Raw genomic sequence first — 26,591 nt, 5'->3', positions numbered from 1 at the left:
GTGCTTAGTGCAGCCTCGCAATCTCTTCAGTCTACCTCATCTCCTTGGTCCGCCTAACGTGCTGCCTCCTCTCTCACGTTAGCTTTCTCTTGGAATGTCATCGGTTACTTCTAAAGAGAAGCGGTTATCATGCATTCATACTAATAGGGCTCAACATGCCTAACTCGTCTTGATTTCTACAAAGTTAGTGAGAACTGTATCGTATTTAACCACCAGGAGGCCCCTACCATTGTCTCAGAAATACATATTCTATGTATAAGTCAGTACTGTCCAATGAAATTGGTATCATCTTCCATTACGACGCATAAAGGTGCAGCTTTTCTATACCTTCAACTACATTTTACATTTTGTATACACGTTATTCCACCCGGCTGAATATTTTTTGTAAAGAATGTTTATGGTCACAAGTGTTTATTGTTCACAAGTGTGCCGGTATCAAACAGACTTCGCTTCGTGGCAGCTCTTTCTTGCCACACGGCCGCTTATCGACGCTCACTGATCCTCCTTCTCCAATACGATAGAAACAGTCTTGTCATGAGGGCGTTTACAAAGTTAATGGTAGATGTGCAGTTTGGGCGTCAGTTTCGGTTTCGCCTGCCAGATTTATACGCCCCGCGATCACTACCAGTGGCCGCTTTTCAGAAATTTTGAACTGGCCATGGATTCGTATCAGAAAAAACTCCAATTCGCCCATTTCACTCGACCGCTTATTCCACTGGCTAAAAAGTTAATTGTGTTAACTCTTTTATTCACTGTCGTATTAATTGTGTGCACGCATCTAAATATGCCCTCTGCCACACTAAAGGCCTCAAGTAGCACGCAGATATCTTTTTTCTGTAATTTTCTATATTAGGACACAATACTCGAAACACCTGTATACCAAACCCAGCGCATGCACAGAAAGCGCGTTAGCATCAATGGCGATAAGACAATGCACGCTCAACAAACAGTGGGATTTACAAAGCCGTACTACGAAAATGCAACTAACGATAGTGACACAATGTTTGCCGACACAAAATACTTTCATCACTCCTCCGGCTGTATGATTCTGGCAATAACCTGCTCGGCCAAAAATCCTGGTCTACAAGAGCTTGAAGGGCAACTATCTTATGCTTAGGCGAATTTTGGCACTCCTTCTAAATGGGGAAAATCGGTCGCTGCTCAATTCAGCAGATAAAGGAGCATACACCAAATGTTGAGCAAAAAAGAAGGTGCAGGGCTTCGAAAACTTTCAAATGCTGCAAGACATTCAAAGATTTTGCTTTGTAAAATCAATGTAGGCCTGTGGTCCAATTCTCTGGAGCACTGTGCTATCCACTAACACTAGCAAAACTTAAAAAAACAGCTAGGGTTTTTTGTCTGAATCGTACTGCCAGAAAATGTCACCATCTACAGATCTCCACAAATGAGACGCCACCAGGAAAGGCTAGAGATCTTTTATTTTTATGCAATGATGAACTTGGATTCAACAAAAGCTGGTACTTGAAACTTTTTATGCTGCATTCCTCTCTTTACAAATAAAACAAGTTGGTAATATTTTGTGTGAAAACAAAATATGCATGAATTCCAGTTTTTCTCTACTATTTGAAGTAGGAGCAATTGGCCCAGAGAAACAATGAAGTGAGCATCTGTTCTCACTATGATTATTGAAATTCAAGACACGAAATGATAGTGCCATTATCATCAATGTTGCAGGGACAAGCCATGAGATCGTGGATCTCGTTGTTGTGTTGGTTAAGTGTAACATATGTAATGTGCATCGTTTTGACAGGAAATATCGTGAATGGTGAAGCAACGTGTTCTGAACACGTTGTCTATTTTACTTGCTTTTTTCTAATAGGTGTTTTTCTTTTATTTCACCTGTATTTTTTCCCGGACAAAGTACATCGCGTTTTTATGTGTAGTACTCTTAACAAATACAGAACAGCGTTGTGCACTGCATTGTGATAAAGCGCCACCAATAATGTTGAATTTTCGAAAACAAAACAGCATGGAAAATGTAGCGCGAAAGAAAGGGGGCACAAAGAGTGGCACTGTTACATTACGATTGGTGTACAAAACTGCTGTTGAACACAAACAATGTTGTTGCTTGTGTCCCTCTTTTTTTTTGCTACGTGTCTTGTGCTCTGTTCTTTCCGGGGTGCCGTAGCAACACTTCGGAGGACACACTTTATCTTATTACATGGTATGTTTCCCACTACATATTACATTATTGTACCCAGTGCCATATGTGACACATCAGCTGACATTTTTCCGTCGGTTTGGTTGTAACTGAGCCATTTTAATCCACAAGTGCATTTGTACGTAATGTGCACCCCACGAACTTGTGCTTCAGGCCTCGTAATTTAAGCTAGCTGCACTAAATGAAAAAAAAAATAAATGAGTAGAAAGATAATAAGGTGAAACCACTCGCATGAAGTAAATGAACGAAAGTGCAGCTGCACCGCTATGAAACCTTAGGAATCGCACGGCACGACTACGTAGGGATTCCCATTCGAATTGTGTGCACTTTTTGTGTGCTGAACAATGTATGACGTCATTGCTTGAGCATTTGTGATCGATTGCGGTCAGAGTTGCACTTGCTACATGCACACACATGCAAGGGATGCTATGCAGGGGAGACAGGAATGTGTCTAAATGGCTGTCTTTGTGGGCACAACCATAATATACGCAATGATAAAGGTTTTATTGCTCTTCTACCCACCATGGTGGCCTAGTGGTTAAGGTACTCGGCTGCTGACCCGCAGGACGCGGGATCAAATTCCGGCTACGGCGGCTGCATTTTCGATGGAGGCGAAAATGCTGTAGGCTCATGCTCTCTGACTTAGGTGCACGTTAAAGAACCTTAAGTAGGGTAAATTTCCGGAGCCCTCCACTGCGGCGTCTCTCATAACCATATGGTGGTTTTGAAGCGTCAAACCCCAAATATGAGTTTTATGGCTCTTCATCACCGTTCCAGCTGTTTCACCTCGCCGTTCGAAGAAACCACAACTATGAGCAGACATCAGAACCAGCGCACTCTTGAAATGATTGATAGTAATATTATCTGGAGTTTCATGTCTCTAAACCAAGAAATGTTTATGAGGGATGCCATATTGTAGGGCTTCGGAAGTCTTGACGTGCTTTTTAACGTTAAGTAACTTCGCAAAGTACATGGGCCTCTACCCTTTCACCACCATCAAAATGCGACAGCTGCGACTGGGTTAGAATCTGTGACCTTTAGTTCAACAGTTCAGCACCATAGCCAATGATCGAGGGGCGGACTGCGAAATCAGGCGACTCATACTGCACCATAAAGCTCATTATGCAGGAGTAGAGCATCTGTCTGTTTATCGACGAAAGTATTATCTTTTTCTGAAGCGCGTGTCTAATAATCTTTTGAAAGAAATTGTATGCATGCTTTCTTGTTTTTAAAGTTTTTCTGTATATAATTTTCTTTCGTGTTCAATGAAACTCATATTGAAAGTCAGTGCTTGTCTGTGTCGTTTCTTTTGCGTAGAATATCACTTTGTTCCTGCTTCATAGTACACACATAAAGGTGTAGAAAGAACTGTAGTATCCGTGCGCAGAGTGATCGTGCAGGCAGGTAATTGCTCATGTGTGGTGTCATTAGGCGTTGTGTGTATTGTTTCCTTCAGTAAGTGTGTGTATTAAATGACTATATTATACCACTTCAATTCCAGCGCACCAGAGTGTAGCAGTGTTTAAGTGTTTATGGAGCTCTGATGCTGCCTTAAATTTCCCGTGTTCGATCCCAGTAACAGGGCTCCAAATTTCATGATGGCTAATTAGTACAAGCCCGCGTGATGTGGGATATCGATGCACGTCAAGTAACACTGGATGGCCGGAATTTCAGGCACCCACCAGTACGGTGTCTTTCACAGTCGCATGGTTGTTTCAACACGTGATGTTCTAGTTCTTGTAGGGAAATCTCGGCAGCCTAAATGTGTAAGCCTACCGCTGAATTCTGTAGTATGCGTGTCCATCAGCACCTAAATTTCGGGCGTTATAAACATCGCTGCAAGCTCTATTCCTCGTCTTCTACAGAACAAACTGTGCAGGTTGATTATTTCAATGTTTTCTTTTTTATCACACAGATGAGCTGGACCTCCAGGATCTAATTAACGCAGAGATAGAAGAGAAGGTCAACATTTGGAAGAAAATGACAGGCGCCCAGGGCTGCCAGATGATCATCACTGTCCTTATAGTGGCACTCTTGCTGGTAGCCGTTTACTACCGGCGCCTGTGGCGTAGCCCAAAGCCAGCGGCGGAGCAGGCGCTGATGGCCAACTTTCCCGATGCCATGTACCACTTTTGCCAGTCGTCGAGCTGCAAAAGAGCCGCCATTGAAATGAAGGCGTCTGTGAACATTTCTGTCGCACCGTGTCAGGACATGTACAGCTTCGCCTGCGGAAAGTGGAAGGAGGTCGCTAATATCACGGAAGTTCTAGGTGATGCTGTTCAACTGTCCTATAAACAGGTAATACGTCACCTGGATGTGACAAAAATACAACTACTCCCGTACTTATCCAGATAAAAGGATACGCGCAAAATGAGGTGTTTTGGAACGCATGAATGCTAGCAAGTCAACAACTTCACTTATCTTCTTGAGGCCGTATAGTCCTAAATCCATATATAACTAGCGTCGCCGATGTACGCATAAAATAGATATCACTATGGAAGAATAGATACATAAGCGAGGTTTTAAACAAGCATGCATGACCGTACTTAGGAGCACAAAACAACACAATAGACAAGAGCAAGAAGAACCAGACAGGATGACCGCAAACTTCATGCTAAAGTGAAGCACGATTTTGGCTCTTGGCCACATTACAACGGTCACCACACAGATGAGCCGAGTTTTGAACATTTTAAGTTAGAGTTTATTTTCACTAGGAAGGCACAATTTTGTTCTAAACCAAAAGGCAAAAACAGCACAAATACAGGTTGGCCGCAACCAAACAAACAAATAAAAATGATCGCACATTGCACTGAGTCGTACAAGACTGAGTGACAGCAGAGCAGGTGGGAACCTAGTAGTTCGAGCCTTGAAAAGTCTTTTACCGTCACATTTTTCATGCATAGATACTGTGTATTACGCATAGCTATGCATGTTCCTTCTTAATCTCGCGCCCGATTCAGCGGCCGCCTGCTCGTACGCCAGTGTTACCATACTTCACTTATTCAGCTGCCGCTCAAGGTCACCACTCCCCTTGCCTTTCCGGTGATTCCAACAATGCTCACTAGATGGCACGTCACCACCTAAAACGTCTTCATAATTATTTTGTCTTTATAATTAATGAGGCAGCAGTTAAAATTGTTGTAGCACTTATTACATTATACGGCTTTTTTGGGGGTCAGTCGCCAGGTATTTATTAGTTTGTGCGTGTGTGTGTTTGATTTTTTGTTTTTCTTGTTGTTTTTTTGCCACCCGTGGGGGAGGTGCACGTACATTGAACACGCAAGTTTTGTAGTAGAGCTTAGACTTTTTCTTTTTCGTTGGGCAGAGCTCAAGTTTCGTAATAAACGAGTGAGACAAGTCATAGGGACAATTGGTGTTAGAGAGACATGTTTAAAAAGACTATAAAGTGTTTAGAATGTGGCGTTGGTTTGAAAGTGGACCCAAGTGTAGAAGCGGATGAAGAAGAGGCTGACGCGAAGTGTAGGCAATGTGAGGTCGAGAAAAAAATGGAGAAAATGATGGTTGCCCAGAGTGACCTGCTGATGAGAGTCACTGAGCTCGAGACTGCCATGGCGACAGAGCAATAGAAAACGAGGGTAATAGGAGAAAGGCTGAAGTCCGCCGAGGAAGCACTATTCAAGGTGAACAGAGGAGCGGCCTACGGAGAGAACTGTAGGGAACCGGCAACCAGAACGGCGGAGAAAAAAGAGCAAGAAAGTTCAGAAAAAAACAGGTTCAGCCGGTTCAATTCCAGCAACGACATAGACATCCAGACACGGGTCCTGAAACGAGCGGAAGAAGTCATCGAGAAACACAGCCTGGCAGCCTTCGTGGCTTAGCCTCCCTTACCCCTCACCCCTTCGACTAATAAAGTTGTTACTCACTCACTGTCGCAAGGCCCAGCTTCAGCGAAGTAGAGGTGGGGCTGGGAGGGTACAAAGCAGCCGGCGTCACAGGTGCATGTTACCCCCAGGCAAAGGACGCTCCCGCTGAAAAGTCACAGCATGTGATAATCACCGGGGACTCGAATTTAAATCGATGCACAGGAGCCATCAAAGAGAGTGTAAGAGGTGACAAGAGGGTTGCAGTAGGGGCGTTCCCAGGACGCAAGCTGGAAGCAGTCATGAGGCAAGCGAGCGCAAAACTGAAAGCTACAGCTGATAAACAAAACCTAGTGATAATTTCAGGTGGTTTAAACGATGTCCTAAATGAAGATACAGCAGGACTAACAAACACACTGGCGAAAGGCGTCGATGACATGCGCACCACTTCCTCTCAGGTACAGGTAGTGATATGCACGATACTGGAGGTACCGATGCGTGATAGCAACTTGCAAAGAGTGGTTGTCAACGCAAACCAATAAATAAGGCGGATGAGTCGAGAGGAAGGCTTTGAGGTGGTGGAAATAAACAGAGAAGTGCATTGGTGGGGTTGTTTTCAACGAGACAGAATTCACTTCTATGGGCGGCTAGGTCATGAGGTGGGTTGGCGACTTGCAGGACGCGCCGTAGCTTTTTCGGGGAGCAAGCGAGCCCTTCGGGGTGCAGGATAGCTAGTAACGAGGCAAACAACCAGGGAGACTCTTCGACAGGTGGTATGGACAGATACGATTCCAAAGTTGCACGAGTATCTAAGATAGGCAGAGTCCGGGGCAGGAATAGACGCGAGCGCCGAGCTAATTCTGACATAGGGTATATTAACATGCAGGGTGGTAGGAACAGGCTGAAGTAGGAAGAGATAGAAGAACAGCCAAGAGATGAGAGGCCGATGGTATACGGTTTTGTAGAAACACCTCTCAAGGACATGGAACAACCTCCTAAATATCCGGACTACGCGTAAGAATATTGTTATGAAACAGAAGGCAGCGGAAATGGGGGGTGGTATTGGGGCATTTATTCATAAAAGTACAGACTGCCAAAGGGTCAAGCAGGAGTGCCAGGAACATTTTTGGCTAAAAGGGAAAGTGGCAGGACAAATGGCACTCCTTGGTTTTGTGTACTTGTGGACGGGAGTAAAGGCCAGAGTGAAAAACCAGGCAATGGTAGAGTGTATATCAAATGACATTGAGGAGTTAGGAGGAGAGTGCGAGATAAGTATACTAGAAGATATGAATGTGCACATAGAAGATATAGATGGGTATACCAATCGATCCAAAATGATCATGGCATACCAATCCAAAAAGATCATAGATATGTGTGAAAGGCTTGATTTGATCATTCGAAACAGTACCGAGAAGTGTGAAGGGCAAAAAGCATGGAAGGTAGGAAGGCTGCGTCGACGATAGATTACGCACTGATGTCACATAGGATGTATGATGAGCTCAGAGGAATGCACATTGATAAAGGTGGCTCCAGAAGTCTGGGTAGGGATCAGAAACGTATCAAGCTGAGTTTTGGAAGAGCAGTGAAAGTGGGGAGGAGACTAGATGTGCAACTACAGGAAAACTTTTATTCAGAAAGGCAAATTGAAATAGCCACTAAACAAATTGAGAAATTAATCACTGAGGATAGTAAAACATTGGACATGCACTAAGCTAATTAGACTGTTTGAGCTAGAGCTTGCTAATGCACGTGACAAGTCACTCTAATTACACTGTTTGAGCTATAGTTTGCTAAGGCACGTGACATGTCACACCGGAAAAGAAGACCCATACCCAAAAGTTGGTTGGATGAGGAAGTTAGTAGAGCCATATCAAAAGTCAGGAAGCCTCTAGGGAACAAAGACATGCTAAGCAGCAGGGGGAACCGACAGATGACGTTGAAAGAAAATGAGAAATCTTTCTAAGCTGTAGAAGGCATGTATCTTTTCTGACCAATGAAAAGATTAGAAGAAAGGGAGCTCAGTGGCTGGCAGAAGTACATAAAAAAGATAGAAAGGCAGCTGCGAAATTTTGGAACCATCTAAACTCCCTAAGCGATGAGACGATCCTAGAGCAGAACTTTATAACTACAGCTAAAGGTGCTAGGCTAGAAGGGGACGAAGCTATTGAATATGTAAGAACAAGAGTGACAGAAAAATTGCAACAAAGAAGTGCTTTATGCACCACAATTGACAAGGATGAATCAAGTGGCGCAATGGCTCCATTTTCACAACGAGAGTGGGAAAGGGCTGAGAAAAGGGTTCCTAGTAGTACATCAACAGGCCCAGATGGCATTCCAATTATGCTGATAAAGACATTAGGTCCGAAGTCTAGGCAGGCTTTGAGAGAGACAGTGAGCAAAATAATAATCGATGGTGAAGTTCCCGATTGATGGAAACTTAGCAGGATGAGCATGATCTCTAAAGAAAGGGGGAAAAAGCTGACATAAACAACTACCGTTATATAACAGTAACATCAGAGGTCTACAGGCTGGTGGTGCAGATTTTAAAGGAAAGACTGCAGGCATGGATAGAGGATGAGGGTGTGCTGGGGGAACTGTAGAATAAGTTTCGGAAACGCAGGAAGTTGGAAGACAATCTGTTCTCACTGGCACAGTGCATCGAATTAGAAGAAAAAGAACACAGGCCCCTGTGGCTAGCATTTTTGGATATCAAGGGAGCGTACGATAGCGTGCTTCAAGAGGAATTGTGGAGAGTACTGGACACACTAGGAGTGAAGATGGCGTCACTAATGTTTTAAAGGATATCTATAAAGGTAACAAGGCAGTTATAAAGTGGAAAAAACAGGTATCCAAGCCTGCAGAGGTAAAACGGGGGCTTAGGCAGGGGTGTCTCCTGTCACCCTTATTATTCCTAGTGTACCTACAAGGGTTAGAGGCAAAATTAGAGGGAACTGGATTGGGCTTCAACCTCTCTTTTGTCAAACAAGGAAAACGCATTGAACAGGCACTACCATTATTGATGTACGCAGATGATATAGTGCTAATGGCTGACAACAAGGAAGATTTGCAGAGATTGGTGGACATCTGCGGTAATGAGGGAGATAGGTTAGATTTCAGATTCAGTGAGGAAAAATCAGCAGTCATGATTTTTAATGACAATGAAGGTAGTGAGCTTAGAATACAGGAGGTCACGCTAGAGATAACAGATATATGCAAATATCTGGGCGTATGGATAACCAATGGAGCCGAGAACCTAAGGGAACACGAAATATATGTGATGACTAAAGGTAACAGGAATGCAGTGGTAATAAAAAACAGGGAACTGTGGAATTACAATAAGTATGATGTTGTGAGAGGAATGTGGAAAGGGGTCATGGATCCTGGACTGACGTTCGACAATGCATTCTTGTGCATGAGATCAGAAGTTTAAGCAAGATTAGAAATCAAGCAACGTGGAATGGGTAGGCTTGCCTTAGGACCTCACAGAAATACACCAAATCAGAGAGTACAAGGTGAAATGGGATGGACATCATTTGAGGGAAGGGAAGCTAGCAGCAAGGTAAAATTTGAGAAGCGATTGAGAGAAATGGGGAAGGAGCGTTTGGCTAGGAATGTATTCAGCTACTTGTACATGAAGAATGTCAATACAAAATGAATGAAGCCAACCAGAAAATTGACAGGTAAATACTTAGAAAGCAGCAGGGGGCTAAACCAAAAAGAATTATCGGTTAAGAAAAAGGTGAAGGAAGCTGAGACCGATATGTGGAGAATTGCCACGGTTAAGAAGTCCGCACTAGAAAAATATCAAACCTTTAGGCAGGAAATTGTCAAGGAAAGGATCTATGACAAAACTCGGGGTTCTCTACTGTTTGAGGCCAGGACGGGAGTATTGCGAACCAAGACATATCGAGCCAAATACGAAGTGGTAGACATGGTATACAGTGCGTGTGAAGAGGAAGAAGAAACTGCCGAACACTTGACAATGTTCTGTAAAGGGCTTCACCCTATAGTTCAGGATGATGGCGCAGAGTTGTTCAAAGCACAGGGGTTTAGAACACGGAGGTCAAAATAGACTTTAAGCGGGTAGAATTACCTAGAAATAGGTTATCTAATTAGTGGCTAAAGTCAAGGCACGAGTGAAATCAAAAGCCTTCACTGCAAAGTACGAATCCTCAACCTCACCATTAAAAAAATCTAGCTTTTGGTTCATTACGTGTTACGGCTTGGTGGTGCCAGCCATTGCCCGATCTAAAGGGTACAGCCATATCCATCCGTCCATCCGTCCATCCATCCATCCATCCATCCATCCATCCATCTATCCATCCATCCATCCATCCAATCGTCCATCCATCCGTCCGTCCTTCCGTCCGTCCGTCCGTCCGTCCATCCATCCATCCATCCATCCATCGATTCATCCATCCATCCATCCATTCGTCCATCCATCCATCCATCCATCCATCCATCCATCCATCCATCCATCCATCCATCCATCCATCCATCCATCCATCCATCCATCCATCCATCCATCCATCCATCCATCCATTCATCTGTCTATCCATCCATCCATCCATGGTCAGCTTTCGATGGCCCATGGGCTCACCTTCTCGCGACTACGTCTACTTCGTTCGCGTCGCTTTTTTAGGCACGGCAGCACGTGACAAGTTTCTGCGATGAGTGTTACGCTTCGGTACCAATATCCACCCAAGACCCCTAACCTGTCTGCTCTTGCACTTCCATTCAAGCTGTTGATTTCGGATGGCCCGCACGCTCGCCTCCTCACGACTATTGACTTTGTTCTCGTCACTTCGTAGGCAAAGCAGCACATGAAAAGTTTCTACTATGAGTGTTAGGCACAGGTACAATATCCTCACAACCCATCTCACTTGCCTGCTCTCAATCCTGTTCAAGAACTTAAGAGAGCTCCACGTCTACCATTCATGAGCGGTATGTATTTGACACACGGCAGCAACGAATATGACATAAAAGGGCAGGCAATTAACGTGCCCATCGACGGGGCAAACACTGCAGAGGCGGCCGCCGCACATGCCCGACTACGCTGGCTCCGACGTACACACCACGCCCCAGCTCCTTAACAAGCCTTCCTGCAGAAATGGTCTCACCCGGAAGCGTATTTAGAATTGCTGGCCCCGCATCGCATGAAAGAGGGAAAAGAAAGAGTGCGAAGAGGACACTAGCACCAGCGCCAGGATTGCTCCGGTGCCACTGGTTCTTCTCTGTAGGTGACGTGCGCGCTTGTGGGCGGCGTGCAGGTGACGCACGCTCGAGCCCGCGATAGAACGCGCGAATTGTTTTGGCTAATCCCTCGTACGGAAGCACCCACAACCTGCCGCCACACTCTTCCTCTACCTTTCCCTTCTGCAGTTGTGCGTTCACTTTTCCCTCTCTCTGTAAACTGAACTGTGCTACCCGCAAGAGTTGCAGAAGAGGGACTGTTTTTCTTATTCAATCAACCACTACATCATACGCGCCACTTCTGGCGTGGTCGACGCTTATGTGCGAATTAAAGTTCGAAATTTACATCTAACGTTCGGTCACGTGCATCGGGCTTCTGTCACACACAATACCAGTTCCAACTGCCCTTGCAGAAACGCGATTCCGAATGCCATGGCAGACGCCACGACGCTCACGTCTAAATTAGATGCCAGCACATCAAACGTAAAGCATGTTTCGGTCAACGACGGGGTTCCGAATGACATGGTAACCACGCGCACAATTACGTGCGGAAAAGACGCCAGTTTAGCCGGCCCTTCTGACGTGAAGTGCCTCCTCTTCCACCTCTGCACAGACGGATCCGCACGAGTGGCTCGCCAGCTAAAGCAAGGCAACTAATACGACGATCCACATCGTATTAGTTGCCTTGCTGCTGTCTGTGCTGAAGGCGTCACGGAGACACTTCACGTTGACAGTCGGAACCTCTTAGCTCATTGAAAACATTAGTTGGGAGCTCAGCGTGGTGTCGTCTCTTTCCTCTGTCTTAGTCTATATTTTTGTGCTGTTTTTACGTCTTAAGCATGAACTACCAACTAGCCCAACTTTCGCTATTATTGAAACCATCACTGTGCTGAGCGAAAATGCACCCCATGTCTTTGCTTCAAACGACCACGAAGCAGGCCATCTTAGGAGAGTTAACAATGCCCTCTCTGAGGCTTCCACAATGTCTGAATAGGCAGCTCGAGCACCCAACAGAAGTTTTTTTTCGCTCCCATTCTGTGTATCCCCAACCACGTCCCTTGTTACCACAGATTATGGCGGGGGCTGCTCCAGATTATGGCGGGGGCTGCGCCGCTTAGTCGGAGAGGCACGGAGAGCATGGCTGAAAATGAGGTGCAGCTGTGCAAGTTTAGCCGCTGTCGCTGATGCACCAGCGCCTGCGTCACCAGCACGTAACCTCAAGAGGTGAACCAATAGCGCGCGAGCAATCCTGACGCTGGCACTGGCGTCCTTCTCACACTCTTTATTTTCTCTCTTTCGTGCGAAGCGGGACCAGCAATTCATAATACGCAGCCCGGAAACGCCTTGGGCAACTCTGAGCAAGCTCTTTTAACATCATGTACCTAGCGGATATAGCGCAAATTGTTTTCCGTCTTTCTGCGTCTTTCTCTGTTTCTCTTCGTAATATTTTCGCCCTATTTTTGCCCGTTTTTGTTTATTTCAATTCCTCTGCAGTTTCGTGGCAGTCTAGTGATTATTGCGCTCGATTGTTAATCAGAAGGTCGCGGGATCGAACCACGGCTGCAGTAACTGTATTTTCAATAAAAGCGAAAAATGTTCGAGGCCTGTCTGCTTTGATTTAGGTGCACGTTAAAAAAGCCCACGTGGTCTTAATTCGCGGAGCATCGCAATATGACATTACTCATAATGTTGTCGTTGATTCGGAACGTTAAACGCCAGAAATTGGTATTATTTCTATTTCTTCCATTCTCACTCTCGGTCTACTCTTTCTTCAAGCCTCCTTCCCTTCACTCATCCTTACTTCGGCTTCCAACTCTCTTCCAGTAAAAATGCGCTAGCCTTTGTTAGCGTGCCTGGAGAACCGAGTGTTTGTGACGCTCGCCATCGTATTGTGGGAACGTGTGTTCATGTCTTACCCTTCGAACGAAGTTTGTTTCAACAATTATTTATTTTTTCTTTCTCTCCATCTCAACTTCTTTTCTCGCGCATTTGATCCACTGTATTTCATGCTCGAAAAACTAGCGCATGTGTAGTGGGAGTAAAGAAGAGGAGAATAGCAATGAAGAGGGCGAAGAGAGCGTTTCGTTTCGTGATGATATTCAATTTATTAGCCCCGCCGAAGGGTGAACCTCGACTACATTAGTTCTGCTGTTACAATCACCTCTAAGATTGCCTCAAACAATCGATCACCTCAAAGATCGCCTCCTGTTACAATCGACTCAAACAATCGCCTCAAAGATAGTAGCCACAATGAAAACACAAACTAATTTTGCCCTGAGCGTCACAAACATAAGGCGCAAAAAAGAATCACCGATTATTACGGTAACACGTAGTGCTGATTATGAACTGTTTGAGTATTGCTACACATCACTCCACTACCTACACTACACGAGTGCGCCATGTGATTATATTAATTTCAAATTTTATTATACAAAATGAAAGAATTGCGAACTGCTACGGCATTTTTTCGTTTTAGAACAGAAACATTAGGAGCGTTTTTTTTCTTCTTTGGCAGAGCGAAGCTAAAACGAAAAAAAATTAGTTTCGGTACACTGTGCAAAAGTAATGCCCCGTGAAAAAAAAAACGAAAATTTGTGCAGGGTCTTGAGGAAACTTACCTTGATCGCGTGGAACAGCAGCTGTTGTCGCCAACGCAAGATCGCAAGGCCAGCAAGATTGGGGCTGTGTACCAGTCCTGTGTCGCCTTCTTCACCAATCGGAGTGCAGAGCTTACCGAAATGTGGCCGACAGCGTTTATTAACCCGAACAAGTGGCTTAACGCCAAGGACCACGTGACACTCTTCGACCTGGTCGTAGACAACATCCTTACGAACCACCTGTCGTCCATCTTTTCGGTTGTCTACCATGCAAACGCGACTGTCGACATTGCGACTGGCGTTGGGATTACGGAGAAGTCAATGTTCACTCTTCGACAGTACATCATGACGGCTGCGATAAATCTGCCGGCGAACGACTGGTTCCGAGCCCGTGAAGCAGATATCAAGAACTTCAATGACGCTGTGAACGAAATTTTCGAACAATATGAAGGCATTCAAAATCCGCTGGTTTCAATACCAGAGTGGGAATTTCAACGTGATCCAGTAGCCGCTCTGTTTTTAGGGCCGATCGCGAAGCACTTGGTGAAAGCATCGAAGCCCCCGGCACAAATCATTCGTTACCCGAACGACGCCTCAGTACTGCAGATGGCTGAACTTTTTGGAAAGTTTGACGTGAAATTGGCAGCAGTATATTTGATGCACGTACCATTCGCGGATTTCGTTAACTTTGAAAAAGAGAGCTCAGTTCTTCGTGGCAACTACGGGTACTCTAAAACACGGTCAGTGTGCTCGGACTACGTACACGGACTGTTCAACGACGCCTACCATTCGGTCATCTCAACGCCTACCGAACGCTCAGGGTTCCTTGACGACATTAATGCCATCTGGAAGCGTATACAAGAGGCCGGGTCTGGAAGGCCAACTGCTGGTGGTGTGAGGCTAAAAGAAGATCCAATATCACCCAACGTTACCCTTGCGCTGCATGGTGAGTAAGAGAGAAGTTTTTATGTGGCTTAGTGGTTTACTTAGGTAGTACATACCTCAATGTTCTCACACCTCATTTGTGTGAATAACTATTAAAAATAAAAAACCTATGCCATGTGAAGTTCCCCCACATGCAGCACTGTTCATCGTGTTCCTGACTATCATCGTGAATACCTAACATGAGCAGAAATAATCTTGTGACGACAGCTGATCAAGACTTAAAATAATTAAGAAATCAGATTAGTATTGAAGATGAATCTATGCGTGATAATTTTTAGAAACCCACAGGATTTCAGTACATTTATATTGTTTAACCTAAAATTAGGTTGGCGAAACCCTGCAGAGACAAATATTAGCTGGCACCTAATAGTGGCTACATTTAGGTCCTGAAACATCCTTCACCATCGAGAAATTCATTACAGGCAATTTTGATGCCTTACAAACCCAATGCAAAAATAATAGGTCAATTATGTTGACAAGGCGTCTGTGTCTATCTTCCAAAACGAGCTTTCATATAGAAGCGTCAAAACGCAATAAATTAATGCGGGGTAGAATGACAGCAAATTATGATCTAAGGTGTTCGAACAACTTAGCTAGGAGTCGGTTTATCATATGAGTGTGCAAATGCGCTTTCACACAAAGGAAAGTTATGGTAAGACGCGTATAAGCACTTCAATACACTGGGCATTCGAGTGTTTCGCGTCGTGTAAAGAGATTTATCCCAAACACTCGTCAAGATTTTATTCATTTAGTGATTTATTTATTTAGTCATTTTTCGTTTAGTCATTTATTCAGTCACAACGTTGACGACGCGCAGTCTGGGCGCAGCGACGCCACGCTAGCAAAACGCGAGCACTCTATAGTGTGACGCCAGGCGCGACCGGCGCGACCAGCGTCCGTCGGCGTGGCCCGGTGGCAATCGGCACCAAATGCGACATGCTGCACTTCGGGCCGATGACGTTGCTTAGACAGCACCGCGTCTGCCTCTCTTGGTGACAGAGGGGCGCCATGTGCGCTCAAACGCGCATGCGTCAAAGCAACGCAACGCAACGCAGTGCGCCTGCGATGATATGGCATGCAGATCCACAATGAAGGTCAGTGTGTAGATCCACTAATCTCTATCGGCGTTTGGCGTGGCGTCGCTGGCGTGACGCGATAAAACGAATGTTGGAGCGCACGCGTGCCAGCTCACGTCGATGTGTATTGGCGCCTTGAGTGTGGCGTGTAATAATGTTCTTATGTGACGCGCATCTCAATATTATCATATTTGCACCAGTCACATACCTTCGTCATTCATTCACGTGACGTAATACCAAGTTTCGTTCACAAGAAGCAAACGAAACGGCCGCAAGTGCATCAGGAGCATGGCATGTAGTCATGTTGTTACATGACACGCATGTCATGTTTTGATGTTAGGGTCTGTAATTTGTGTTCGCCATGCCGTCATGTAGTACCATACTAGTTCTGAAACATATAATTTCAATGAAACCACCACAAGATCATGACATGTAAATATTGACCTTTATGACACACACTCATTATTTTCATTTTATAACTTGCGAGTTATGTTTGCCATACAGTCTTGTTATGTCATACCAAGTTTGGTATCGATACTAATAATAGAACGGCCACGAGAGTTGAATGTCGTAGGTGGCTAGACAGACAGACAGACAGACAAACAGACAGACAGACAGACACGCTCATTGTTGCTGAAGTTCGCTAAGAAATGCTTCGAAATTAACATTTATGTCGTATTGGGCAGTTAACAACTGTGCTTGCGATGAATGTTCTATGATACTTTGAAACAATCAATGGTACTGCCACAGCCTTCGTTACTTTACGGCATGCACCAAAAGCCGAAGGAGAGTAGGAGCTACGAAGGTGATCAGTACGAGAGCCAATCACGCTATCGCGATCTACTACAAGCTCAAAAGTTTTCCTGTTTCATAGCGAAAGCTGTCATGATATCACAACCCGGGTCACGTGCGGTATATAGTCCGCCTCCGTTGGTGTCTGTAACTAGCACCTATGACAAAGTGGGGCTTGAACCCGGGTCCGCTGGGTGCCAGTCCAGTATTCCACCACTGAGCTACGCCGATGCTTGTGAGTAGTGGGCGAACTTGCCCTAGGCAGGCTTTGTCTTGAACACCATCGCGTTAATCCAACTTATAAAGCATTTTAGAAAAGGGAAACAACAACCAGTTGTCGCACAATGGGAGTAGCGTAACGAGTGGGCCGTCTTATTCTCTAACCCATTCCCCTATTAACTTTGGCGCATACCCACTTCATCCATAATTGCTCATCGTCATCGGCCGCTGCAAGAAAAATTGGCGCAAAACTCCTTGCAAGTGTTTAACGGATACCACGCTTCTCAGAACAATGACAAAAAACAGCATATATCGAATGCCGGCCTAGTACCCAAAAAATTTCTGATTAATGCCCTATTGGCTATCAAGCAAGTGTGTTTGCAGTAGTACCCCAATGAGTGTTTTGAAAAGGCTCTGAAAGGCCGCTCTTCTAGCTGTCGCTGGGACTGTGCTGCGCCTTCCGCGCAGGCCTAGCGTTTTTTTTTTGATAATGTTGAACGAAAGAATACGTGTCAAGATGTGAAATGAAGCATTGAATTCAAATAGAGAGAGAGCCTACACGAACCACCGGACAGACGTTGTGGCAGCTCAAAAGGCCGAAATGTCACCGAGATGCAGCTTTGAAACGACACATGCTGCCGTAATAGCTGTGAGTTTCGGCGGTGCGAAAACGGAAGATCTTATTGCCGAAACAATAAATCGTTTTGAAGAGGTTTGACGCTTGCTGAGATTTTCGCCAGGACAAAGCTTAGAGAAATTTGCTGCATGATGTGTGCTACATTTCTCTACATAAATAAATAATAAATATATATATATATATATATATACATACATACATACATACATACATACATATATATTGTAGGGAACTATGCGAACGACGACGAAGCAGCATGAAACGGCAAGCCACAGCGTTGGTGCACGCGCGGCCCGAGCTTGCGTTTGTTTTGTATTTTCGGCCTGTTGGCGTTCCTCACTCTTCTGGCGTTCCTCGGCCTTCCAGTAGGTCTGTACGTGAATAAACTGCGTGACATCTGGTGGAGGTGCCGGGGACTCCCGTACAAACCTGGAACTTCGCTCCCGTAAGCTTCCCCCTCTACGTGACACGAACATGGCCACCGAGACGCCTCTCCAGGTGGGACCTTCGACCGTCCATGTCACTTGCGGTGCCGTGTATCCTCAACGAGACCCTCCTATCGTCACGGGCTCCACTGAGTCGGACGTCGAAGATTGGTTGGCGAGGTACGACAAAGTCGGCGCAAGTAACAAATGGGACGACCCAAGTAAGCTTAGCTACGTCACATTCTACCTTGCGGACACCGCGCAACTGTGGTTTAATAACCACGCAGCTGACATTACTACGTGGTCCGCATTCAAGACGGCTATTACGGACGTCTTTGGACGACCTGCGGCACGCAAGCTTCAAGCCGAGCACCGTTTACGTCACCGTGCGCAGCAACCAGGCGAGACCTACACGGGCTACATTGAAGATGTGTTGCATCTATGCAACCGCATCAACTCTATCATGCCTGAGGAAGAAAAAATCAGGCACATATTGAAAGGCATTGACGACGGCGCCTTTCAGATGTTGCTCGCGAGAAATCCCCCCACCATTGCTGTCCTCGTTTCTCTCTGTCAAAGCTTCGATGAATTGCGTAGGTAGCGCGCAATTGCTCGTCAAGCCCTCACGACGCCAGACACGCTCGCAAGCTTGCACCTAGCTGCCCATCCTACCGTCCAGCAGCCGCTGCTTTCTACAATCAAGGACTTCGTCCGCGAAAAGGTAGTGCACCAGCTGTCACCGCTGCCACTGACACATGAGCCCACGCAAGCTTTGGCACCGGACCTCCAACACGTCATTCGGACCCAAGTCGCTGAAGCCCTTCCGCCGGTGCATCAGCAACCACCAGTCACAACGCCTCTCACGTACGCCGCCGTCGCTGCTCGGCCTACGCAACAGCGTATGCCGTATGCTCAACCTGCCACGCCACCCTATGTCGTGCCTACAACCCGAATCGCGGCGCCGTATCCCTACGCGAGATCTTCAGCTCCATTTTACCGTCGCTCAGACGCTTGGAGGACGCCAGATAATAGGCCCATCTGTTTCGCCTGTGGTATCGCTGGACACGTCGCCCGCCACTGTCGCCAAGATCCCCCTCCAGTCGACGCCATGGGTCGGCCAATGGCGTCGTTGTCTAGGACGCCATCGAGGTACACCACTGACGGTCCTCGGCCCTACGCAAACCATCGGTCACCATCGCCACGACGACGCTCCCTGTCACCTATGCGTCGCCGACCTGCTACGGAAGAGGGAAACTGATCGCTGCAGCTCCGGAGGCAACAGCTGCATACAATTCGAACTGCTTAAGGCCTCCATCTTTCTCGCCGCAAAACGTTATTGACGTCAATGTTGAGGGGACCGCCGCACAAGCGCTTATCGACACAGGGGCCGCCGTTTCCATAATCTGTGAGCCCTTATGCCGCAAGTTGAAACAGGTGACGACGCCTCTTTCGAGCCAGATGCTCCACACGGCCAACTCGCAGTGCATAGAACCTACAGCTGTGTGCACTGCACGTGTCATTATCCATGGTGAACTTTATGCCATTGAATTTTTTGTGCTGGCATCCTGCTCCCACGAAGTCATTCTTGGATGGGACTTTCTTTCGCGTCATCGGGCCATCTTAGATTGCTCACGTGCAGAAGTTGCCCTTACACCGCTGCCAACCTCTTGTTTTGTGGATTCTCTTCCTGAACCTTACAAACTTGTCGTTGTTGCAGACACGGAAATAGCACCGAGAACATCCGCCCTTCTAGCCCTGACCTGTACGGCCGCTCCTGCCGGAACTGTTTTGTTCACTCCGTCTGACGTATTTACCCGCCGCCGTAGCCTACACCTGCCCTTTGCCGTACTCACCGTGGAATACGGTGCTACCGCCATGCTCGTCGCAAACTCGCAATCGTCGCCAGTTAGCTTACTTCGCGGAGAATGTTTGGGTAACATACAAGACGTTGACCTCTTGCGCCCTCTAGAGTTCACCGAACACGCACCTCACCTCCAGCTCAATGCTATGACGCCACCTGTGGCCACAGTGCCCGCGCCAGACTCATTCCAGCCCTCTGTTGCCGCTGAGCTATCACCGGCACAAAGAAGCGAACTCTTGTCCCTTCTTCGAGAGTTCCGTTCTGTCTTCGATTGCGCTCAACCATCTTTGGGTCGCACAGCGAACATCACGCACCACATTGACACCGGTACTCATGCTCCCTTACGCCAACGACCATATCGAGTTTCAGCGGAAAAGCGCCGTATTATCAACGAACAAGTCGACGATATGCTCAAGCGTGGTGTCATCCAGCCATCGCAGAGCCCCTGGTCGTCCCCTGTGATACTTGTGCGCAAAAAGGATGGGCCTATCCGATTTTGTGTCGACTACCGCCGGTTCAATAAGATAACTCGGAAGGATGTGTACCCGTTGCCACGCATCGACGACGCTCTCGATTGCTTGCAAGAGGCAGAATATTTCTCCTCCTTAGATTTACGCTCAGGATATTGGCAAGTTTCAATGGCTGATCCTGACCGATCGAAGACTGCATTTGTAACACCTGATGGGCTGTATGAGTTTAACGTCATGCCGTTTGGACTCTGCAACGCCCCAGCTACCTTCGAACGGATGATGGACACCATCCTTCGTGGCTACAAGTGGAACACGTGCCTTTGCTACCTAGACGATATCGTCGTTTTTTCTCGCGACTTTTCCACTCACCTTGTTCGTCTTCGTGCTATTTTCACGTGTCTCACCTCTGCTGGCCTTCAACTTAACATCAAGAAGTGCCATTTTGCCGCACGTCAGCTCACCATACTGGGTCACGTCGTCTGCAAAGAGGGTGTTCTCCCGGATCCGGCGAAACTCTGTGCCGTGGCCGACTATCCGAAGCCCAATTCCATCAAGACGCTTCGAAGTTTTATCGGCCTGTGCTCATACTTTCGTAGATTTGTGCGCAACTTCTCTTCCATCATCGCGCCGCTTACCAACCTGTTGACAACTTCCAAAGGCATTTCTGCTTGGTCAAAAGAGTGCGACGAATCCTTCACCGCGCTTCGGCGGTTATTATTATCACCTCCAATACTACGTCATTTTGACCCTGATGCGCTTATGGAGGAATACACTGACGCCAGTGGTGTCGGTCTTGGTGCTGTATTGGCTCAACGAAAACCAGGGTACCAAGAATACGTGGTCGCTTACGCGAGTCGAACCCTCAAGAAAGCCGAGTGTAATTATTCCGTCACGGAGAAAGAGTGCCTCGCAATTGTCTGGGCTTTGATGAAGTTCCGCCCATACCTTTATGGCCGCCCTTTCGAAGTCGTCACGGACCACCACGCTCTATGCTGGCTATCATCGCTCAAAGACCCGTCGGGGCGCCTTGGTCGTTGGGCGCTTCGCCTACAGGAATACGACATTCGTGTTGTATACCGTTCCGGCCGCAAGCACTCCGACGCTGATGCGCTATCCCGCTCGCCGCTACCGACTGACCCAGCCTCCTCGTCACCTTCTTCAGCTGTCATAACACCAATCGACTTCACAGACATGGCATCGGAACAACGCAAAGATGTGTGGATTTCCAAACTCCTCGTCTTTTTGACTGATCCGTTAGCTAATTTAGTGTCAAGAACCATCCGCCGTCAAGCCACACATTTCGCTATTCGAGACGACCTACTCTATCGGCGGAATTACACGTCTGAAGGTAGGAAGTGGCTGTTAGTGATACCCAACCACATGCGCTCGGAAATCTGTACTGCTTTCCACAACGACCCGCAAAGCGCTCACGCTGGCGCTCTCAAAACGTACAACCGTCAACGTCAGCGGTACTACTGGCGCGGCATGTACACATTTGTCCGCAAGTACGTACGTGCTTGTACTGCATGCCAGCGACGTAAAGTCCCGCCTCAACGCCCTGCCGGTACACTTCAGCCTCTGCCTTGTCCAGCGCGTCCGTTTGACCGCGTCGGTATCGACTTATACGGACACTTCCAACGTCGTCTTCTGGAAATAGGTGGATAATTGTCGGCGTGGACCACCTCACGCGTTACGCGGAGACAGCAGCACTACCCGCAGCAACCACGAGGGAAGTTGCGTTTTTCATCTTGCGCAACTTTGTTCTTCGCCATGGTGCTCCCCGCGAACTTTTGAGCGACCGGGGGCGTGTTTTCTTGTCTGACGCCATTCAAGCGTTGCTCGCTCAGTGCGACATGGTTCATCGCCTGACGACAGCATATCACCCGCAGACGAATGGCCTCACAGAACGATTTATTCGCACTCTCGGTGATATGTTGACGGTGTACACAGCTTCATACCAGACTAATTGGGACACTGTCCTTCCATTCGTCACGTATGCGTATAACACCGCTACGCACGCGACAACAGAATTCTCCCCTTTCTTTCTGTTGTACGGACGCGAACCATCGTGCGCACTGGACACTATCCTCCCATACACGCCCGACTCCTCTGAGTACACTGCAATTTCTGATGTTGCCAGGTACGCAGAAGTTTGCAGACGATTGGCCCGTTCTCTGACAACCGAGGACCAAGGCCACCAGAAGGTACGGCTTGACACCGGCCGACATCTCTCTACTTTCACGACTGGTGCTCTCGTTTGGCTCTGGGTTCCACCGAGCACTCCTGGCCTTTCGTCGAAATTACTGGCACGATACCACGGGCCCTACCGCATTCTCGCCCGTACGTCACCCGTCAATTATGAGATTGAGCCATTGACACAGTCTCATGACTTACGCCGTCGTGGCCGAGAAATTGTGCATGTGAGTCGCCTGAAGCCGTATTACGACCCCGCTATAGTGACTACGCCTTAAGTCGCCAGGTCGGCTACGCTATTCACCGAGGGCCAATGTAGAGAACTACGCGAACGACGACGAAGCAGCATAAAATATATATATATATATATATATATATATATATATATATATATATATATATATATATATATATTGTAACATTCTGACAACAACCAATTCCCCCTCCAAAAAACTTCTCCGATTGGTCGGCCTTCACGGGGCATCTCCGTCAGGTATTTGGCACATCTGCAGGATGCTCTGCGGTAGCGAAACAGAATCTCGCAACCCGCACCCAGAAAGACGACAAATGATATACGTCCTACATTGAAGATGTTCTGGTTCTCTGTCGCCGAGCACAAAATGACATCATGGATGCGGATTGTATCCGACACCTACTGAAAGGTATCAACTCTGTGGCCTTCAATGCTCTCGTTATCTAGAATCCAACTACCATCCGGAACGTCATCACCATATGCCAACGCCTGGACACGCTTCATTCCATGTGCCTTCCACACGCCTCCTGCGACTCTCGCTTTACCGGAGAGCATTATTTGCGAGCCCTTATCCACACAATTGTCAGAGAGGAACTTCACGGCCTTATTCCAGGCAATCCAACCATTGCGTCTGTCCGAAGACCTCCTCCCAACCTGCGTGAGATAACCAGGCACGAACTGGCATCAATGACAAGCGCTGCACATTCCCCGTCTCCTCTGCGCTTTCCAGCGCCTTCGAACACAGAAGTTGCATCACGGGCTCCTGCACCAGTTCCAACCGTGCCTGCGGACGTCGGATGCGACCATTTGGCTGCGATGACAACGCAAGTGCCAAGGCCACCCCACTATTCTACATAGCGTCCTCTGCACCACATCTGCATCTACTGAGGTATATGGAGTCACATATCCCGTTTCCGCCGTCGCCATCAGCAGGATGAACGACGTGGTTATCCAGCTTACGAAAGAGACTTTGCCTCCAGACCCGATAATTACGATCCCACACCATATCTGTCCACCTTCCGTCGGTCACCTCTCCTCCACGGTCTCAAGCTGTGTCTCATCCTTCTCGTTCATCTCACCACCGTTCTGCGTCACCGTTTCGGCGTACGTCATCACCCCTGCGTCCAACGCTGATCTTTCTGGACTCGGAAAACTAGAAGGTGCAGTTTTGGAGGGGAAACTGCTTGTTGTCGGAGCGTTACAACTCCTCCGTCTTGTCCAGCTAATTTACTGCTTGTTTTTGTGGAAGATGTTTTTGTGGACGCTCTTATTGGAGCTGCCATTTTGGTAATTGATCGTGAGTTTCGTTTTCATCTGCGTAAAGTGCGAACTCCTTATGCCGGTCCGATGTTATGCGGCGCTAATGACAGTCCAATTCGCCCGACCGAATTGTGTACTGCTCGTGTTCTCATCGATGGAATCCTTCATCACATACAATTGGCTGTGTTGTCTTCGTGCGCTGATCAGATAATCTAAGGCTGGGAATTCTTGTCAGCTGCGTCTGCTGTAATTTCATGTGGTCGGCCTCTCATTCGTATTACGGACACTGAACTTTCTTCTGCTGCCGACCTTTCGTCACCCAACTTTGTGACAGCTGCGGATTTCCTTCAGCCTCCTGGACAAAAAAGTGTCCTTATGATCAAGTCACGAGACATTCTAGATGGTGACGCTGTGGTTGTTCCTTGCCGGCGCTGTATTTTTTGAGGAATCACCATCACATCTTGTTTAGTGCGGTTCTCACGTGGTTAGGCAAGTATCACCGCCTGCAATACGACGCCAGAACCACTACTTCTGCCAGAGGGGACCACTGTTGCCAGCATTACCGAAGAAGCACTGGTTTGTGTCGTCACTGGTTCATCTGCTTCGTCATTTTCGAAGTGTATGCCAGCGAAAATTTCTCTCCTGCTCTCAAGGCCACTTTGTCTGAACATCTCAACCCAATGCAAACTCATGCTTACTAGCGTTTATAATGAAGCACAAAACTTGCTTTCACATTTTCTCCGATGGTCTGGGTCAAACAACAGTGGCCACTCATTGTATTGACACCGACGGATCCCGTGTCATTCGCCGCCGCCCTTACAGGGTGTCGGCTTCTGAACGCAAGCTTCTAGAAGAACAAGTCAACGACATGCTCACGCGCAACGTCATCAGGCCTTCGACTAGCGCATGGTCTTCTCCTGTCGTACTAGTAAAAAAACAGGATGGCTCGGTACGGTTTTGCATTGATTACAGGTCACTCAACGAAATTACTCGTAAGGAGGTCTACCCATTGCCTCACATTGACGACACTCTAGATACTTTAGAAGGTGCCGAGTGCTTTTCAAGTCTTGACATGCGCTCTGGTTATTGGCAGATTCTGATGCACGAGTCTCATAAAGAGAAAACTGCGTTTGCTACGCCAGACAGGCTCTTTGAATTCAATGTGATGCCTTGTGGCTTATTCAACGCCCAAGCCACATTCGAACGGATAATAGACACGGTACTGCGGGGATTAAAATGGAGGACCTGCCTTTGCTACCTGGACGACATTGTCATCTTTTCGTCCAGCTTCTCACAGCACCTGGGAACGGCTAGACGAAGTCCTCACGTGTTTAGCTAAGGCCGGCCTCCACCTCAACACTAAAAAGTGTCGGTTTGCCAGTCACAGGAACAAGGTACTATGTCACGTCGTCAGTAAACATGGCGTTGAGCCTGATCCCGACAAGGTTGCTGCGCTAAAGCACTTTCCTACACCAGCCACACCCAAAGACCTCCACAGCTTCGTTGGCTTGGCGTCGTATTTCCGCCGCTTTGTACGTGATTTCGCTACTATTGCGGCTCCTCTGCACAAACTTCTGACCACTAGCGCACCCTTTGTTTGGTCGGATGACTGTGAAGCTGCTTTTCACACCCTCAAGCGATGCCTAACATCATAGCCAGTGTTCGCCTTTTTGACCCTGCAGCACCTACTGTGCTACACACTCACGCAAGTAGACTTTTCATCGGTGCTGTCCTTCTCCAGCGAAACCATGCTCTCGAAGAAAGAGTCACGGCCTACGCGAGCCGTACTCTTTCACCTGCTGAGCGAAATTACAGCATCACTGAGCAAGAATTTCGTGCCATCGTGTGGTCCGTACAAAAGTTTCGCCTTTATTTATATGGCCGGCATTTCACAATAGTGATTGACGATCATGCTCTGTGTTGGTTATCGTCTCAAAAATTTGTCGGGACACCTTGGCCGTTGGGTACTACGATTGCAAGAGTATGACTACAGCGTCACATATAGGTGGGGTCGACAGCACCAAGATGCCGACGCTTTGTCACAATGCCCACTCTCGCAAAGCGCCGAAATGTCACCTTCCATTTGTTCGTCACTGCCCACCAAAGTGACCAAACGGACGGCTCCCGGTTCGAAAGAGTTCAAGATTCAAGATTCAAGATTGTTTATTGTATCTTTTTCATTTTCACCAAATACATGGATGAATGTCTGGATCCTTAGCCTATTGGCTAGTAATAGATCCATTAAAAACATAATACAAATGAATCAGGGGCTATGTATGTACAATCACATGTTTGGGAGGAAATGTAGTATATACAGGTGTTCGAAAAAATGTCCATAACAAGCATGTGTATGAATAGGAAAGATACATTCAAGATAAATTACAGTGCTAAAAACAAACGCTCGGTTTATACAAAAACTATGAATAAGACAGCTGTATATAGTTCTCATTGCAATAACACACATACAGAAGACCACACGTTAGGACTGCAGTACATCGTCAGTGGTAGAGGCTGCAAATTTTTATCGTCGTCCCCGAAACAGCAGCAGTAGGAAAAACATGTACAAGGTATTATAAGTTGATGTTATTTTCCTACTTTTTGTTCTTCGATAAGCTGGTTGTGTGATGCAAGAAAAAGTCTTTTAACGCCTGATCTACCCTGGTTGAT

At 47.0% G+C, this 26,591-nt stretch overlaps 1 protein-coding gene across 1 annotated transcript in view; it reads left to right on the top strand.

The window, feature by feature from the left end:
• The window catches only part of LOC142765506 (uncharacterized), a 253,761-nt gene that overhangs the window by 194,710 nt on the left and 32,460 nt on the right, over positions 1 to 26,591 (top strand). Inside the window, exon 8 of the mRNA XM_075866606.1 lies at positions 4,098 to 4,480. Coding sequence (XP_075722721.1) covers positions 4,098 to 4,480 — 383 coding nt within the window. The remainder of the gene's footprint in view (positions 1 to 4,097; positions 4,481 to 26,591) is intronic.

This window comes from Rhipicephalus microplus, chromosome 1, assembly GCF_043290135.1.
Source record: "Rhipicephalus microplus isolate Deutch F79 chromosome 1, USDA_Rmic, whole genome shotgun sequence".
NCBI classification, from domain to species: Eukaryota; Metazoa; Arthropoda; class Arachnida; order Ixodida; family Ixodidae; genus Rhipicephalus; species Rhipicephalus microplus.
Note: the sequence above shows the minus strand (reverse complement) of the source record. Positions and strands in the feature narration are given on the sequence as shown.